Below are 18,991 nucleotides of genomic sequence, written 5' to 3'. Positions count from 1 at the left end.
TTCAAAGTCAGTTCCTGATCAATTTGATGTCAAAATGCATGTGACTGTTTTGCTGATCAGGGCTTCTTACTCGGTTTATGGTTTCTAAAGCTTTATCGTTCACCTTAATTCAAACTACTTGAAGTAGACAGCTCTTACTTGATCCGGGCTCTACTCTTCATTTATCTCAATAGACTTTTCGAATGTTTCTACTCAGTGTCACTTGTGAGGTTGGCGTGGGCTTGAATTTTTAACTGCTCAGCTGTGCTATTTGTTGAGCTGTGGACAAGCGTGAATGGCATCATACCCATGTACATGTACTTACTGCCGCAAAGCAACGACGGTCGCTTATTATTGCAAAAGATTTCTAGAGAATCCAGTGCTACTGAATATGAGTCGTGCCATTGGTGTGATCGAATTGTTTGACCGTCTGGATAACTCGGGTAGCGAACCCCGCATTGTGCATTTCCAGAGTAGATTGAATAAATACGATAGTCACCCTGTAGGAACAAGAGGCAATATCATTATCAATCGAGTTCAGAACGACACAAATCTCGAAGGAAAATAATAATAGTGACAACATAGTGAGCAAATTAAGTGTCGAAAACATTTGTGTCGTTCCGAACTTGATAATTGTCCACCTTGTCATGAGTGTTGGTATCTTATTATCTTTACGCTATATACGTTTAATAATTATAATAGTCGGCGTGGAGAAAGCAATTTTATTAGTGCAATTAGGAGTATAATCGATGCAGACATGGCCAGACAACAACGAGTTCATGGAATTTTTTAAGGATTTTTATGTTATTCAAAATCGATTTTCGTGTTATCCTCATCAGTGAATAGTATCGGAACTGAGGGTACTGTGTACAAAAATAGAACATTTTATAACAGCATAATTAATTAAAAGTGTGAACAACAAAGGAAGTGCTACAGCATTACATAATAGGTGTCAAACATAGTGCTAACGTATATAACTGAGTGCAGCCACAAAGCTGCACTCAGTTATATTATATACGTAAAGCTAATGTTGTGTCATGTTGCACTGTATCACCTCTTGCTTTGTGGCTGCACTCAGTTATATACGTTAGCACTATGTTTGACACCTATTATGTAATGCTGTAGCACTTCCTTTGTTGTTCACACTTTTAATTAATTATGCTGTTATAAAATGTTCTATTTTTGTACACAGTACCCTCAGTTCCGATACTATTCACTGATGAGCGGAACACGAAAATCGGTTTTGAATAACATAAAAATCCTTAAAAAAATTCCATGAACTCGTTGTTGTCTGGCCATGTCTGCATCGATTATACTCCTAATTGCACTAATAATAATTATAATAATAACTTTATTAGGATGACCTATCGAGGGGTTCACCGCGTTGAATGGTTGTGGTATGACAAAGCAAAGAGGCAACCATTGTGTGTGTGTGTGGGGGGGGGGGGGGGTTAGTCTTTCCAACTTGAGCCATTCCCTGAACAATCCTTGATGAGAAGGGACCGAAAACGTTCGGATACTTTATGACAAGTGCCTTATTTGACTGGATGTGTGTGTGTTTGCGTGGATACTTGCGACTTAATACTTACCTTCATTTAAAAAATGCTATTATACTGATACTGAGCCAATAAGGATAATTAAAAGTATAATTAAAGGGCAAGTCCGGTGAAAAATTTAAATTTCAGGGTCGGTAGAGTTTCGGGCGCTGAGTCGAATGGTGTTGGTCCCACGTCTCTCCGACAAAGCGTTCTCAAGATATTTCCGTTTGAAAAACTGAGTTTCGGGGGGCTGCGCCATGACGTCATGCAGCCACGCCACACCCTCCACAACGTCATAGCGTGCAGCTAGGTCAAAAGGAGTGTGTGAAAGCAATAGTGTCAGTGCTATTTCAAATGATTTGGCGACCGATAGTAGGTGGTGCAAGCGACCCCGAAGACGTAACTCCTTGTGAGGGTGAGAATGCGCCATGGCTGACCATCATGAGTTCGGTCTGGGGCTGAGAACCTCGGTATTCAGCTGAAGGAATGGCCGCGCGGGCCGGTCAAGAGTGAGCGTTACTGAGTTTCCGACTGATGAAGAAGCAGCAGCTATTGGAGACGAGGCTGATATAATTATCAGATCGCTGGAGATGTGGTAAAACACTTAACTTTCTACTGTACAATCATGCACACACTGTCGCGGACAGCTGGCCAGCAGCTGCCGCGACAACTTCAAGCCCATGATGGGAGAGACCTGGTTTGTTGTTACTTCTTTCATCACATAAAGAACACTGCTTGGAGAGAGAAAACTACCGAGAGAAGGACACGAAGCACTACAGGAGAGCGCTCCGAAAAAGGATTCGCTCGCAGGGCAGTGTACGCATGCCATGCCAGCGTACTGGGTGCAAAAATGTGAAACCAAAAATAGATAATGATTTTGCTGCGTGCAAAAGCCAGCCAGTTTGGGAAGTGCATCGTATACGCATAGCAATCCCGCGATCGCGTATCGACGCTAAGATGGCGGCTGCACTGGAGCGCTCCCAGTGCGTGCATGCAAAAAAGGAAAATAAATAAATCAGAAAATGCAGTTCAAATAAATCGACCGTTCGATCGAAGAGATCAAAATAATTCCACAAATGCAATTCACTTCAGAACAAGATTATAGAGCGAAGCTAGTCATGTGTCAAGCTACCTTACTACAAATACTTACTATAGCTATAACTGAGCTATGGGCAGCGGACCTGGACCCTATCGCTCCTGGCATATACCTTAGGTAAGAGTGCGACGTAAAGACAAATTGTAAATACTGTAAATTCAAATTGCACTCGTAACATGTATTCAAATATTAACAGTCCGGCATTCGCACATATTGCGACAGGAGAGCAGAGTCGCCAAAATGGAGAAGAGTGATGCGAGTGCTCTAATGTTGTTCCATACCGATTCGCTTAGACTCCAGTAGCCTGCCACATGGTGATGTTTTGGTGCGAACTAACTTGGCATATTTGGGACTACTAGTACTCAATTGGAAAACAGTGCAGGCTCTTTGAACCACGGGCACGACTCTTCGCTCGCAACGCTACGGGATCTGAAAATTCAAGGTCCGGGAGCTGTTTGCTGGTTTGTCACTTGTCACAGTGCAGGCTCTTTGAACCACTGGCACGACTATTCGCTCGCAAAGCTACGGGATCTGAAAATTCAAGGTCCAGGAGCTGTTCGCTGTTTTGTCACCTGTCACGGTTGTGCACTCACCGCTGTAGCATAAAATAATGAGGCAGGAGCGGAAAACTAAAATTTTCTTTCTCAAAGCACAACCACCGTCACTGGCGAGGAGAAACGCACGTTCTCGGACTACGTGACTGACTGTACGACTGATACGAGTGTAGACTGTAGTACATGACAAGTCCGTGTGTTGACTAGTTTTCTGAGTGACTCGAGTCTTGTTGTAGCTACCCCAGCACGCCAGTGCGGGAATAGTTCCGTGTGTGATGAGTTTGTTGACTACACTATAATTCTACAGCTAGCATGCACACAGCACATTGCTAGAGCCGTAGAGGCCAGTGCATGCGGACGGAAAAAGTCCAACTCGGAAACGGCTAAAATACGGTATAACCTCGAAGTTTACCGATCTGAAAATCACAGGGTACGTAGTGTTTGTATCACTTAATTGAATGGTCTTGGTCCGAAGAAGCTGCGACAAACGGTTCCCCAATCGAACGCACTCCGAATACGGCCATTTTGTACACAGCTAGATGGTGTGGCTACCTGGCTGCACGCTGTGACGTCATCACCTGGATCTGGGTGATGCGCACTCCAATTCGCACATGTTCGATTGGGCGTATCTGACGAACCATAGGCCGCAGCCTCCTCGGACAAAGACCATTCGGCTCAGCGACCCGAACTCTACGGACTGTGAAATTTTAATTTTTCCCTGGACTTCCCCTTTAAAAGAAATCACATGGAAACGAGTTTTGAAGCGACTATCCACAACTGTAACAGAATAATAAGCATTCAGAAAGTGCGCTAACATGGCACAAAACTGACATGTCACTGTGACATTCAACCACCTGAGACCTAGCTCTCACACACCTCCAGTACGCAAACCAACAGCCGTCCAGCTTGATGGTGGTGGTGGGGGGGGGGGGGGGCGTCATGGTCCTGTAACAGACGGCATTATTTGTTGCCGTGGGACTTACCTTGTGCACATTTTCGCTGCGGTCACCTTCCCCTTATTCGTCTTTCCATAACCTTGAACCTTCCAAGCTGGGAGGCTGTCGGTTTGCGCACTGGAGGCGTGTGAGAGCTAAGTCTCATAGCGTTGAATGTCACAGTAACATGTCAGTTTTGTGCCCTGTTATCGCACTTTCTGAATGCTTATTATTCTGTTACAGTCGGGGATAGGTGCTTCATGACTCGTTTCCATGTGATTTCTTCTATTTTAATTATTATCTGAAGAAGAGGTTGGTGCGACTTCGGCGATAACTGGGGAATTGCGTGTTGCTCCCTACATGGGAGCTCGCGCTTTTTCTGCCGACTTGAATTCTCACTTGACTGACTCACGACAGCCATCCAGAGCACACAAGAAGTCCATCGAACCGTCGACTCGGCAAACCTGCAAGAAAGCACCACTTGTAATTTCGCCAACACTCCAAAACACTCCAAAGCTGTGCTTAGTATATGTCGATAGTCCCGTTTCGGCTGTTCTCCACCGCTGGTGTTGGTGTTGCCAACGATTGGTGGGCTCATATGGTAAGATGCAGCCGCACGCTCTGTCAACCAATCTGACAAGTCCTTCAGCGTGCAACGGCGACCAAGACTCTGCACATGCTCTCCCCAGCGGAGGCGCAGCTCGCTTGGCAGCTTTGCCACGATGTCTTGGCGGAGCTGCGGATTCGCGAGATGATCCGTCTCCTCCAACAGCTCCATGGTGCTTACCAGGTTCCGCACAGCACTGGTGAGCTCGATTATGCTCTCCAGATCCACTGTTTTAATGCTGTTTAATTCCTTGGTGCGCTTTATGAGCGACTGGATGATGAGGTCAGGGTTGCCAAACCTGAGCCTCAGCATGCTGATCACCTGGTCAACATTGTCAGGAACTGTCAGCATTCCCGCCACAAGGTTTCGCGCCTTTCCCTTTAGCGCCTTTGCCAACCGAGCCATGTTCTCACTTGGAGAAAACTCACACTCCCGTGTTGACCGCTCATATGAGCTTAGGAAGGCGGGCCACTCCTCGGGGCTTCCAGAGAACAGTGGCAAATCTTTGTGGGCACTCTGCCGAGCGACAAAACGCTTCATATGGTCAGTGCTGTTAGGCGCCATGGCCTTCATGGCAGCCCCCAAAGCTGATGCCAACTGCTCGACCGGTTCCGATTGACGCTGGAGCATGGCCTGGTATGCACGCTCTTTAAGGAGGCTCCCACCTAAAGAAGCAAAAATAAAAGGTCCATGGACACCCTGTTTTTTATGCATAGAATGGTGAAGTGATGTCTCCTCTTCAATTTGGCATAGTTTTTAGGTAGGGTCACCAGGCATATAAGAGGTATTCTGGTGTATTTAGTGAGTATACAATTTCTTTATTTTCGGCAAAAAAATGGTAAAAAAATTGGTTTTTGACCCAAAGAAGCCTCCTGGAAGGAGGATACTAAGTATTTTCTTCGTCATGTGTTTAAGAACCACATTTGGAGGTATCTTGGGTACACAAGATAGACTGTGTCTTGGTTTTGCCCTTGGTGAGCCACTTTCTCGAAATTACGGGTAATTTCCATCGGTAGCTGAACTGTGAAATGGTTCAGCCTGCAACATTTTGTCCATGGACATATTGATTTTTGTGGCTTTCTGTGATCCTTGAGCCCCAAGGAAACCGATAATAGACAGTTTTGATGGTGTCACCAGGCACTTTAGGCCCCTACGAAACAATATACATATGTAGGTGTCAAAATATGGTATTTCAAGGCCAATTCCGAAAATAGCATTTTTAGAAAATCTGACCATTCTTGCCTTCTTGACTAAATAACACTACCAATGACATGGTGGTATGGTAATATAATTTAGAAGAAGTTATTTTCACGCTGCAACCTCCTTTGGGCATACCAGACAGTCTGTGCTTGGAAAGGTACAAAGGTACATGTATAATTACATGTACATGTATGTCATGTAGCCTTCAGCCCTAGCACATTGATATACGAGTAGTGTACATGTACATGTAAGGCAGCGAGGTTTCATAACATCCTCGACCATGAAACTGGCACATGGATAATGTGAAAGCAGGCATTCAAAATCAGGCACACTAAACACTCACACGCGTGCGTGCACACGCACATAAACACCCACCCACATGCACGCACTCTCATGCACGCATCATTGTAACACTACTAGTCCATAGTAGGACTTAGTGTAAATAGAAGCATGAAAACCAGCCACTGCACTGGGCATGCATTCGCTGGTTGTAACTTGTGTTCATAGCAGCAGACTCCAGAAAAACATAGCATGAAGGGCAATATGCCTCTACACACGCTGGCGTGCACACATACGATAATAGTGTACTGTCATGACCTCTTGGCAATTCTTTTTTGTGTCTCGAATGCGCATTCACATGCACCTCCTGAACTGTAAAGCCACTGCCACACTGTCCTTGCGGACACCAGAGAGGAGAGCCATAATGAACCAGCACCGTGAGCCCCCCCCATACACACCTAGCTTTGCACACACGCACGTGCATACACGCATACATGTACACAGACATTTGCATGCACATGCATCCAGTGCACTCGTGGAAACATGTGCATAACCCAGATCAACATTGCGTACGAACCCACAAATGCGGGCACGAGCACGCCCGCACACACAGGCGCGCATACACACGTGCGCACACACACACACTCATACACCTGCTCAACGCTGAAGCGAGGATAGCGAACAAACTACGTTAGACATAGCAACTTGTGCTCGGATTACACCCTTCAACAGCTTGCACACACACGCATGCGTGCACGCGTATACACACACGCGCGCGCGCGCGTACACAGACACACATACACGCGCGCGCGCGCGTACACAAACACACACACGCGCGCGCGCGCGCGCGTACACACACACAAACGCATGTACTTGCGCATAGGACAGGATTCAAAACATGCAGCCATAGACAATTACCCACATCTTAGTTGTGACATCCCCATTTTTACAAGAGCAGGATTTAGAAGTTCGTCCCTGGTTCAGAACACAAGCTTCTGGGGAGCGTTTTCCTTACACCGTCAGTACAGTACAGTGGTTGACACGAATCTCATTTCTTCAGGGACAGTAGCCCATGTTCAGCAGCTCTGAGAGGCGTCGTCCACTGAGCTCAGGATACTCAAGGATCCACAGAAAGTTTCAAACGGCACTCGTGCGACTGGAGCTGCAAGTGGGTCCACTTACCAGCGAGTGGGCAGCCATTTCACGCTCCACAGGTAGTCCATACTAAATACCAGTACTAGTAGTATCACTACATTCGACATCGATGTCTTCACTGACTTCAGCCTGCTTTTCTCATCATTCTTCGTCAGTAATAATTATTTTTATTTTGTTCTTCGTGGCCACCGCGTATCGCTTCAGCAAAGTTTTCAGAAAAAATCAAGCAGCGTAGGAACTGCCTTTGTTTTGCATTAGCCATGGCCAGTGATTCTTTCCAGCGTAGAAACAGCCACGGCTACAGAAACACTGCAACGAGTAGAACAAGTACATCCTGGAACAACTGCGAGCACAGAGAATCAAAAAACTTCTTTCTGAACAACAGCTTGTTTCCGCATGGAACACGATATTTTTTTAATCTCGCGGCAAAAACAAATTCTCGAGGTGCCCTTTTTACACTGCTCTGCGCAACTGTTCGGAGCCTCCTTAAGGCGCCGGTCACACATGCATGGCGCTTTTGCGACACAACCAAAGCTGCACCACAAAAGTTGGGATATCCCCGGATCACCATGGATACTGCGCCTGGCGCCACTGGCGCCACGGCGGCAATCTCAAAAGCGCCACAACCAAAAAATTGGTGGCGAAACACAAAAGCGGTAGTGCAACTTTTGCGGCGTTGTCGTTGTTGGATCTCTTGGATCTTGGAAAAATTAGTTTTTCATCTCTCGTCATGAAGTGGACTGCTGACCAAGAGCAACTGCGCCTCTCTCTCTATTTCGAGGTCAACCATCCGACATGGAACTCGACTCAGGCGTCCACCGATGCTCAAGGAGCTTCCGCAAGATTCAAACGAAGAGAAATTGAACAACATGAATATTGAGGCAATCTCCATAGCTCTCCGCAGTCGCTGGTCACGACGTAGTCGGCGATTCTGGGCGTTTCTGCGATCCATACCAGCGCAGGAAAGGAATTTTGAGGCTCCAGTCTTTTTCAGAGAAAAGTTTTACGACACCTGTGGAGACCCGTGAAGCTGCGTGCGTACCAAAGCCTTTGCATGTGTGACCGCCGGCAGAAAAGAGCCGCCAAACGCCCACTGCCAGCGTGTTGGAGGCAGCCGCAAAAGCGGTGTCGCCGCCTGCATGTGTGACCGGCGCCTAAGCTGGTGCTCTCGTTGCTGTGCATCCAGCTGTTGGTGCAGAGAGGTTACGGATGCTGCCTCACTCTCTGCCACAGTGCCGACCGCTGACCGCATGGACGGTGGTTTCGGCGGTGGCGACGGTTTATCCAAACGCCCACGCGCACTTCTGGCTCGAGGTGCTGGTGTAGGTGCCAAATTTGTCGGTGTGCCCATATGCGTGTTACGCTCACCAGACGTTCTTTCCTCTATGGCCGCCATCTCCATCTCAACTCTGATAGCCTCGACTTTTTCAGCACTCTCCACCTCAATTTGGTGCTGTCGCCGCTGTAAATCGGCAAGTCTCTCCTCAGAGGTGAGTTGTGCGGCCAGTTTAGCCCTGCGTACGGTACTAACGCTAGTAACAGACTCCACGAGTGACGGAGCAGCTGAATATTCCCTCACCGAGGGCTCGGGCGTTTCCATGTCCGCGTCGACGCCGTACCAGTTCGGTCGTCGTGACTCCCGCTGGTTTCGCCTGACGGACATGACTAACAAAACCAAACGATCTTCCACCCAACGTAGAAACGATCGCGTTTCAAAACACTTTCGTTACGTGACTCAGCAGCGTCCCGTACGAACTCTTTAGTGCTGTTCGTTCTTGATTTCTCCAATAGAAATCCGGCTCGAAGGACCATGTAATTTCGCCAACACTCCAAAACACTCCAAAGCTGTGCTTAGTATATGACGATAGTGTAATTTGATAATAAGACAAGAAAGACGAAGCAAACTCTATGAGCACCAAAGAAAAACTCTACAATGAACAAGAAAGCCACCAAGACAAGGCTACTTCTTGCCCAGAGGAACAGGCCCGAAAGGTGCTAGGAAACCAGAAAAGGATACAAGAAAAGAAATCAAGTGCAAAATTCCGTACTGCGCCGCACGGTGCGTGAGAACCCCACGCGGGATCAGCGGAAACTTCGCGGAGAGATTTAGGACACGCATTGCCAAAAGAAGAAGTGTGAAGAGGTCAAAAGTACAAGTGCGATTCCAGTGCAAAACAGCAGATCACAGAAAACTATCGCAGGCAAGTCAAACTACACGTAGACCCGGGTGCTCGAATCAGAAACGATTTGACAGGTGTGAAATTTCTCATCTGTAAATCTCAACAATGTCAGAATATACTTTTGGAGAGGCGATGGAACAGGGAAGAAAGTCTGGCTTGACCCACCCAGCAGGAATTCAGAACCTGGGTGCGCTACAACACAAGCTACAGTACCCAGTAAAATTGTCGTATTTCCTTCAGATTTTTTATTTGAAAATTGGGTGCTCGAATCAGAAACAGCAAGCTCGTCAGATCGTCTCCGATTCAAGCACACGGGTCTACCATCGTCTACGCTTGGTGTGGCAGTTGAGGGCAGGGAGTAGTAGCTTACTACTTCGTTTTTGAGAGCAAGATGGTCAGTGGAGCCGCAGATTCAGCAGGTCTTTGGCAGCACCGTAGAGGAGACCCACATCCTCGAATCAAGGACCCAGCAAAAAGTGGGTGGCGAGTATTTCAAAAACCGTTTACCGGGCAGCGCTGAAATTTGGCATACCGTTAGCGGGCCGTATGTTGATGGTATTTGTGAAAACTAAACGAAATCGGAACAAGTTTAGGTACAATTTCAGGCTGTTTCTGTTTTGGTACCCTGTCTCTCATTCGAGCACCCGGGTCTATGCATGCGTAGACCCAGGTGCTCGAAGTCCGTACACTTTTACAGTGTGTTTTTGCCGAGCTGAAACTCACACTACAATGATCACTTGCCAGAATCCTGCTCGTGGATGGAAGGTATATTGTCCAAGTTTGTTCTGAGGCCAGGCTCGATTGAACCAGGCCATCTTTCGATCCGATCTGTTTCTCTGGAGTTCGCTGATTTTTCATATCATTTTTTTTGTGTCGCAGAGGGTCCGTACTGATCAGAGGTGACTCGAAATACACACATATTTCTGCTAATTGCTAACTTGCAATCCCTCGATTACGACGAAAGCACCGAAGGGATATGTTTGGCATGTGCCTCCACCAGTATTTCTTGCAAAAGCGTAGTTTGTTGCCGAAATGCAAGCTGTTTTTAGTCGGCTCAGAGAAGAAGCAGCTGCGCTGTGAAAACCGCGGGAAAACAGTGGTGGAGATGCCAGGAGTGTCAACCTTTCTGCAAGGATTGGTGGTTCTCTGTAAATTCTTCTCCTCTGGCCATTGTCAGCTCTAAGCTGGCTCTTGATGATTGAGTGAAGGTCTGTTTGACGCTGTGTCCGTTCGAAATCGGTCTTGGCAAAGTTGATTTTTGCATGAAATGTAACCCAATTTGTATTTCGTATGGACACTCGAAAACCCACTCGCGGGGTATGGGACTTCTGCTTATCGTAGATCCCTGAAAATTGCTACGCGAGGAGAACATACCACACTGTCCCCTCTATAACATATTTGAGTCGAATACAATAACAGAACATGAAATTATGGGCGTACGAACTTAGGATACCATGTACGGACTCCAAGCATATGCATGCGTACCACTACTCAGGCACTAGCAGATCCGCGGATTTAGCGCTAGCAACAATCACTCGTGATCACAGGATCAATGACATAATAGTTATTCAAAAATGGCGCTGCTGCGACTGCACACTTCGGCAGCTGGCACATGGCAAGAAAGAAACGAAAATAATTCAAAAACAGTTCGAACACAACGAAGAAATAAGTTTGAGAGAACAATAAATTTATCAAGTAGAACAATGTAGTATTAGGGATCTCAGCGCGTGAACTGCGCAGCCAGTCTGCGCAGGTGAGATTTTCGATCCCAAACGCGTCCAGTGCAGAAATCGTGGAAAAGAACATTTTTTCGAAATAAATCAAGTTGAAGAAGACAGTAGAAATGGCTGAATATTGCGTCCAGGAAAGCACGTTCTACGCTCATCTCCAAGCTACCTATCTCCCAGACACTCTCTCAGAGGAACTATGGAGGGTCAAAGAGCTCAATCTTTCACTCTTGGACGCAGCGTGAACACCTCTTCTACTGAGCGCGATGTCTTCTCTCCGAGTGATAATGGCGGCGATGTTCGCGATGGCTGATGCACTGAAAATCGAAGTTAGGAAAATCTAACCGGAGAAAACGTCTGAATTTTTGACTGAATCCTCTCTGAAGTGGGTTCTTGCCGCATGGAAAATTATAGGAAAATCGACCGGGGCAATATCGCCTTGGCCACGCTGTCCTTCGGCGGGAATTACAAAGTATGTTCGAACCACGATGAAGATGACGATTCCGCTAATGTCCACCGCGTCCCCTAGTGTCGAAAATCGACCGTCGCCATTTTTCTGCTGTGTCCGCGAGCTGCACTCAAAACTCGATGACGCAATGTATGCGCAAACACCCTGCGCACTGCACGCGCTGAGATCCCTAGTAGTATGAATCTGCCAGGGGGTGCTTGCACCCAGCGCTGGGTGACAGTAAGCGCTGACAGACAGAAGAGAAAGAACTAACAGAGGAAGAGAAATACTACAGCGCTGCAGAACGACGATCAAACGGCAAATTCAGTAAGTCTGTCTGAGCACGCAGCGCGGACACCACTCTTTGCTCAATACACAGTGTTTCGGGGAATTCACCCCTCATTAGCTTGAGTAGGCCGAGGTAGAGGTAGATTATACGTGAAGAGCACCACTTATATAGTGCTCTCCAGGCACAAACATCACCAGGGATACAAACTTACAGAGACGCTCCGTTTCCAGCACGACAAACACCTCTTGAACACCAGATAGCAGCGTGGGTCAGTAACGCTCATGGAGGTGCTGAACAAGCGATGAGGACTGTTTGCCATTCACAACGTTGTTGCCTCCACACCATCTAATTTGCAAGCCCGCGCCGGGGACAACAATGTGAAGAAGAGGTTGGTGATCACACAATTCCCCAGGTATCGCCGAAGTCGCAGTCGTGAGTCAGTCAAGTGAGAATTCAAGTCGGCAGGAAAAGGGCGAGCTCCCATGTAGGGAGCAACACCCACTCCTTAATTATTATCATTATTATTATTTTAAAAGGCAGTGGATTTGGGTTTGTTTATTAGGCCCTGCATCTTGCTTTTTGCTGGTCTCAGGAACAGATCGACCCCACGCCATGGCTTAAACCATGTACCATTGCTTTGATCAGCGATGCTCTACTACTAAGCGATGCTGTCTGGTACTCTAAGCAGCGACTATGTAGTATTTTGTTCTTGGCATCAAAGTCAAGGTTGTAATCATTTCCGGGTTGCCCAGAGCCTGGAAGGCCTATCGAGGGGTTCCCATATCAGTATTAAAAATACATGAATGATGCATTTAGAGGTTGGCTACTTACCCCAATAAATCTCCATGCGTATCGGCCCATATGGCCATATATGAATGAGATATTGCGAAGATCAGTTTGGTATAGGTCATGCCTCATAGACCAGAGTGTGCCCCCATAAACTGGTCCGGTACCTTCGGGGCAGCTGTGTTGCTCATGATAAGTATTGACATTTGGAGCAATGAACAGATCTAGCCCATTGAAGTGGTATCTGGATTTCACAGTGTGCACTAAGAGTAAAAAAGCGAGCGCACGAATACAGACGCAGACACATGCATGCCACAAATACACATGCACCCAAGCGTGCAGACCGCAAGGTAGTGACATGAAAAAATATGAATTTCTGTTTCATTTTTTGGCTCCTTGCCTGACTAATTTGAACCATCACCGCATGTAATCATTTCAGCAATGCAATGTGGCTTGGCTATAAGGTGGGGTTGGGCCTGACAAATACTCTAGGGATGTAGCCAGTCATACCGAGGCTATAGGCCTTTGAAAGTTTATGTTTACAGAAAGGAAAATGGACCAAGGACCTACAAGTTACGCTATAATGTCCATGAACACAACCAGTTACTAAACAATCAGCTCATGCGACAACATTGCACGACACTGACCGACGGTACTGACGTTCTACAACTAACTGGCTAACAGCTCTAGCACATCTTGGATGCGCACTCCAAGAGCCTTCCAACTTGGAGGTCAGAATGATGAGATAGGAGGGGAAGGTGAGCGCAACCAAGACAAGCTGAAAGTCTCAGATGTGAAGGACGTTGGCGGATGTACATGCATGTCGATGACGATACTGGCAAGACCATTGGACAATATGGTCAAACCACGATTCTAGGGCGCAAAGCAACATCCCACACAACTTGTGCGGCTCAAATATGCGAAGATCACCAAAAAGGGGAAACTAAAATCATGCAAAACCGAACAACTCAGTAAAGCAGCACTGGCAATTGATCACCTTTCCACAGCTTTGCTGCAGAAAAAAAGTGGAAATGGTGCGCCACATCGCTTGTCACATCGCGATTGCCCAGTTGCGCAACTGCCCAGTTGCGGCAGTTCTGCGGGCTGCCAGATGACTACGATTTGGGGATCTCTAGGTTTCGTGGCTGTAGGATAGCGCATAGCATCGCAATAATGCTTCTGTGAATCCAGCTAAATATTTGCGAGTGCAACTTATAACCAGACGGCAGCACGCCAAACACTGCATCATGGTCACATCTATCCCATCTGAAAAGAAAGTTGTGCTGACAATCCTTGTCACTCCCAAAGAACAAGCATTTCCTTCCCTGAACAACTCGAATTTCACTATGAACGAAGCTCTGCATTTGTGCCTACAAATCGAACAGTGCGTATCAAAAATATAGACGCGTGATTTCAGAAAACCGTTAGGCCTGCATCTATACCACATAAAATCTGTAATCATTTCGAGCACAAAAATTTCCAATTTGGGTGTTTGTAGTGTGATCGCTTCATAATCTGTACAGTATGAGAGTAATTGGGGGAAGTACCTAAGCAATATTCTGAAAAAAATTCTCAAAAAGCTCAAGCCAAATTTGAAATATTTCAAAAATACCATGCGTCTATATTTTTGAAATGGTCTGTCGGTGTGTGTGATTGGATCCTGAAACTGGCCCGGTGCCAACAATCCTTGTGACATAAGAGAGAGACGAATTTGATTGAGTTGACCCATACACGGCTGTTATGACAGTACAAAACAGGCCCACTTGGTTTTTGTACAGGAGATGGCACTTCCCGGGACTTTCCCGTTCTCAACGGTCAAAATTTGTACTCAAGGAGGTGTATTTTGAACGCAATATCTGCTCAGTGGGGTCTTCGAAGCACCACTTCTGATCACCGCGTCGAGCTGTCCTCGCGGTTACAGTTGCGCAACATCCTGACCATGCTTCGCCAAAGAAAAAAGTAGTGAATTTAAACTTTCCTTCGCTAAGAAAAGCCATTCTTCATGGAAATTTGTTGCCGTTCGATCGTTCTAGTCACCGAAGTTTGTTGCCTCCTTGAGGTGCTCAACGAGTTTTCGTCACGTCAAGGGTAGTTTTGCCGAGGAGAAGAGTATCTGTGTAGCTGTTTTTTGTTACTGCTGGGGCACCGCTGATTCCTTGTTGGCCCCGCTGGGGCCAAATCTCTAGCAACATTTAGCGGAAATTGTTATTTATTGAGTGGATTTGAAATGGAAAAACACCAAGAAAAGTTACAGCTGGTATGCAGGTTAGGCGGTGAGAGATCATGCGAAAGCCATTGAATCGGTGCTGAGTATTAATGTGGTGTGTGATAACGAAAAAATCCCCCCCCCCCCCCCAGCAATGTGTTCCAAATGTGAACATAAAGGTTTTAATGAAAATGTGCCGTCCTCTGCTGGCTGTGGGTCCCTTAAACCTGGCTGCCTCACTCCAGAACTGACAGTGATTGTGCATTTTGTGTTGAAATAGACAAAAAGTCAAAAGGTGGCAGGCCGAGGAAGCGCAGTGCTGGACTGAATATGCATGTAGCTCCAGCCTCATCCAGTCTGCATTTAGACGATGCAACAATTGGCATGGATATTCCCCTGATGAAACTGTACGGCATCTCATCACTGCCATACAAAGCAATTGCTGACTTGCTGCCGGAACGCTTTAAATGCAGAGTTCGTTGCAGCAAGTGCCAACTTGCAGCACGCACACATCATGTTGTTGTACCGCCGTGCGTGCATGGCGGTACAACAATGTGATTAGAAAAGCCTTTCTTCCTGTTGAGCTGCAAGACTTGTGTATTCCTGTGCTCCACCTAGATCTAGGGATTTATCCCTGGATTTACGGTGCACTTTGTGCTGACGCACATCAAATCGATATTGCACTGAGCACCATTTAATGTATGTTTCTTGCTGCAGATGACGGTGACTCTGCAGCGTTTACAGCACTTATCAAGGCCTACAAGAACAAGAAAGATCAGTAGACGTCACAGTATAGTGCAGTTAGCTTTTTTTGAGCTCCGTAGTTTTTCGCAGGTTTTGTAGGAGCCAGCCGGCAGCAGGCCGGTCTGGAGCAGGGTAGGGGCTGGATAGTTTAAAATTAGGTAGTAGATAGTTAGAGCGTTCCAAATGCCCACGTCCGGTGAAAATCGCAGTTGGAATTCGGTCTCTCCGAAAGTTCTAAAGAGGAACACGGGGATTTTCCACGTTCCACTGCACACGAAAACCCTCGAAGTTGCTGAGGCCCTGATTGAACATGGCTACTCCGACCTGATATCCGTGCAGCTGACCAGTAACTTGAGCTGCAAGGCCACGTTTCATTCCCGAGACACTCTGACACGACTTTGCCGAAACGGGCTTTCTTTCGGTCCACAAACTGGGTGTTGACTGATGACAACAGCATTGACGTACGTCTCTTGTGCGAAACTTACACAGAAGATCAAAGAGGGCATGCAGATATTCATTCCATCCAAAACCCTGAAGCTACGCCGGGGACACCCAGCCTGGTGGTCACCTGAGTGCCAGGAAGCTGTTGACAGGAAGCAACGTGCCTGGCGACGTCACCGATCTTCGCCCAACAATGCACACCTGCGGCTGGCCTACTCTATGGCAACAGGTGAAGCAACAAACTGTCTGCACAGAGCCAAGCAAGCGCACACTACCAGTATCCGCCGAAAGATAAGAGAAGGTGCCCTTTCCAGCCGACAATGGTGGACAACCGTCAAGCGAGCAGGTGGGCAAGGACACCGCTCTGCAGACATACCTGGAACTGAGCACACCACCTGCAGCGAAAAGGCCGAAGCATTCGGGCAGTATTTCTCCGCAAAGTGCAGTCTTGGTGACAACGACTTGCAAGCCAACAGCCTCCCTCCAGTCCGCCCCCGATCTCAAGCCCAACTCCGCAATGTCCACTTTCGGCCAAGCACGGTTGAGCGGAAGCTGAGGCAACTCCACCCCGCCAAAGCCACGGGTCCAGATGGCATCCCCGGGCGTGTACTCCGGCAATGCAGCAAAGAGCTGGCTGCACCAGTGTCACGGCTCTTTTCGCAGGCCTTCCACCAAGGTCGGCAACCTACAATGTGGAAGACGGCAATGGTTGTGCCGGTGCACAAGAAAAAATCCAAGTCTGATGTTAACCCTTTGTGTACGGACTGTACAACTTTCGATCCCCTGGGATCGAAACTTTTCAAATTTTCAATCGATCGTAATTCAGTCATTTCTGGGTTATTTCCAAAACCTAAATTATGTAGGTCGAAGAGAAAACTCCCAGCTGTCCATTGAAACAATCGCAGAAACACTCTGATGTGCGGTTCCAGAGTTACGAAGCTCGAAAGTCAAATCGCGGCAATTGTCGCTCAATAGCCGCGTGCGCAGATTTGAATTAGGGATTTTCCCATCTTTCTGGGCATCCAGTGACGTAGAAACATATTCAAAATGGCAAACGGACTCGTGGCAGATAGTAAAAATTTTTTGGAAGTAAAAATTAGTTGTTACAAGCAAGGAGAGCGAAATGGCTGATGCAAGACGACTTCTGTCGGAATATTGGCATTGCAACTAAGACGCTGGGCTGTAGCGCTGGAGTTTTGACCTCCGTGGTGGCAAGTGTGGGCTCAATGTGTTCCTCTTGCGACGAGCTTTCCAGGAAGCTCAAGATTGAAAAAATCGTCAAAAGGAGACCAAAGTTATGACCCGGAGAATTATGGAATTTGAGGCGAGTCGAGATCAAATTCAGTCTGTGTACATTTTTTCAGTACATAAAGGGTTAAGAACTACCGCCCGATCTCCCTCCTCTCTATTCTGTCAAAAGTCATGGAGGCCATTATTAACCACTCAATCCGACAGTTCCTGGAGGCACACAACATCTTATCGAAAAGTCAGTATGGCTTCCGCAGCCAACTCGGCACCCAGGACATACTCACGCTACCAATGGAGTCGCGTTGCAGCCAGAGGTGGTGTATTTCGAGTCATTGCAGTTGATGTGGCTGGCGCATTCGACCGCGTCTCTCATGTAGGCGTTTTGCACAAGGCACAATGCTATGGTGTAACTGGTCCACTTCTCGCTTGGCTGAGGGATTACCTGACTGATCGTCACTTGAGGGTTGCAGTTGGAGGTGAACTTTCCAGTCCGTACCCGACCAAAGCTGGCGTGCCGCAGGGCAGTATCCTTGGCCCCACCCTGTTCATCCTCTACACCAATGATGGCGAGGACCACCTCCCACCAGGTATGGAGCTAGCAGCCTACGCTGACGACACCACTCTCTTCCACTGCCTCACATCAAGAGCTGACATTGACTGTGGCTCCGAGCTCCTCCAGCAGGGCATTGATGCGTTTTCCCGTTGGGGACATAAGTGGAGGATCAAATTTGAGCCCTCCAAGACGCAGGCTATGTCTATAGGCCACCATCGCCAGCCCTGGGAGCTCCCTCGAGCAACATTTGACGGCACACCGGTCAGTGAAGAGAGTCGGCTGAAACTCCTGGGAGTCACCTTTGACGACACCCTGAGCTACTCCTTCCACCTCCGCTCCCTAGCTTCCCGTGCTAACCAGCGGATCGGCTTCCTGAAGCGAGCGTCTCCCATTCTGGACGCCGAGAGCCGCCAACGTGTCTACAACGGCTTTGTGCGACCCACACTCGAGTATTGCCCCTTAGTGTGGATGGGCTCACCCTCGTCCCATCTTAAGAAGCTGGACCAGATCCAGCGAAGGGCCCTCCACATCATCGGAGCAGGTACTTGGCTCCCTAGCCTGGCACTCCGTCGCCTGGTAGCTGCACTTGCCTATACCTACAAGCTCTGCTATCGAGATGCATCCAGCCCTCTGAAGCAGATGCTGCCTAAACCAGCCACTCACCGTGCCCCCGAGACAAGACCTACCCGTCAGTCTCTCCAGCTGCAGGATTCCCATCCATACCAGATGACAACTGGTCTGCCTGCCAACACCCGGAATAGCTGTCTCCAAGGATTCCCTGCTTGCACCGTTGCAACATGGAATGCCCTGCCACCAGACCTGTTCCACCACCCACCCGCCCAGCCTCACATGCAAAGCTTTAAGAAAAAGGTGTACCGTCACCTTCTTGCTCAGGACTGGCTCTCTGCTACTCTCTCTGCTACTGATGCACTTTGAATCTGCTCGCCAACGCTTTCCCTGTTCTTATTAGTGTTCAACTGCTTACCTTATAACCCTGCTGTCATCATCACCAATATTCTGATTCTC

General features: G+C 47.7%; 1 protein-coding gene across 1 annotated transcript in view; it reads right to left on the bottom strand.

Annotated features, from left to right (window-relative positions):
- LOC135826304 (uncharacterized) overlaps positions 1-18,991 on the bottom strand; it is a 101,119-nt gene that overhangs the window by 44,627 nt on the left and 37,501 nt on the right. Inside the window, exons 11-12 of the mRNA XM_065338927.1 lie at positions 12,819-13,036; positions 305-479 (exon numbers count right to left, since the gene is read on the bottom strand). Of these exons, the coding sequence (XP_065194999.1) occupies positions 305-479; positions 12,819-13,036 (393 nt within the window). The remainder of the gene's footprint in view (positions 1-304; positions 480-12,818; positions 13,037-18,991) is intronic.

Source organism: Sycon ciliatum, chromosome 10 (genome assembly GCF_964019385.1).
Source record: "Sycon ciliatum chromosome 10, ocSycCili1.1, whole genome shotgun sequence".
NCBI lineage: Eukaryota > Metazoa > Porifera > Calcarea > Leucosolenida > Sycettidae > Sycon > Sycon ciliatum.
Note: the sequence above shows the minus strand (reverse complement) of the source record. Positions and strands in the feature narration are given on the sequence as shown.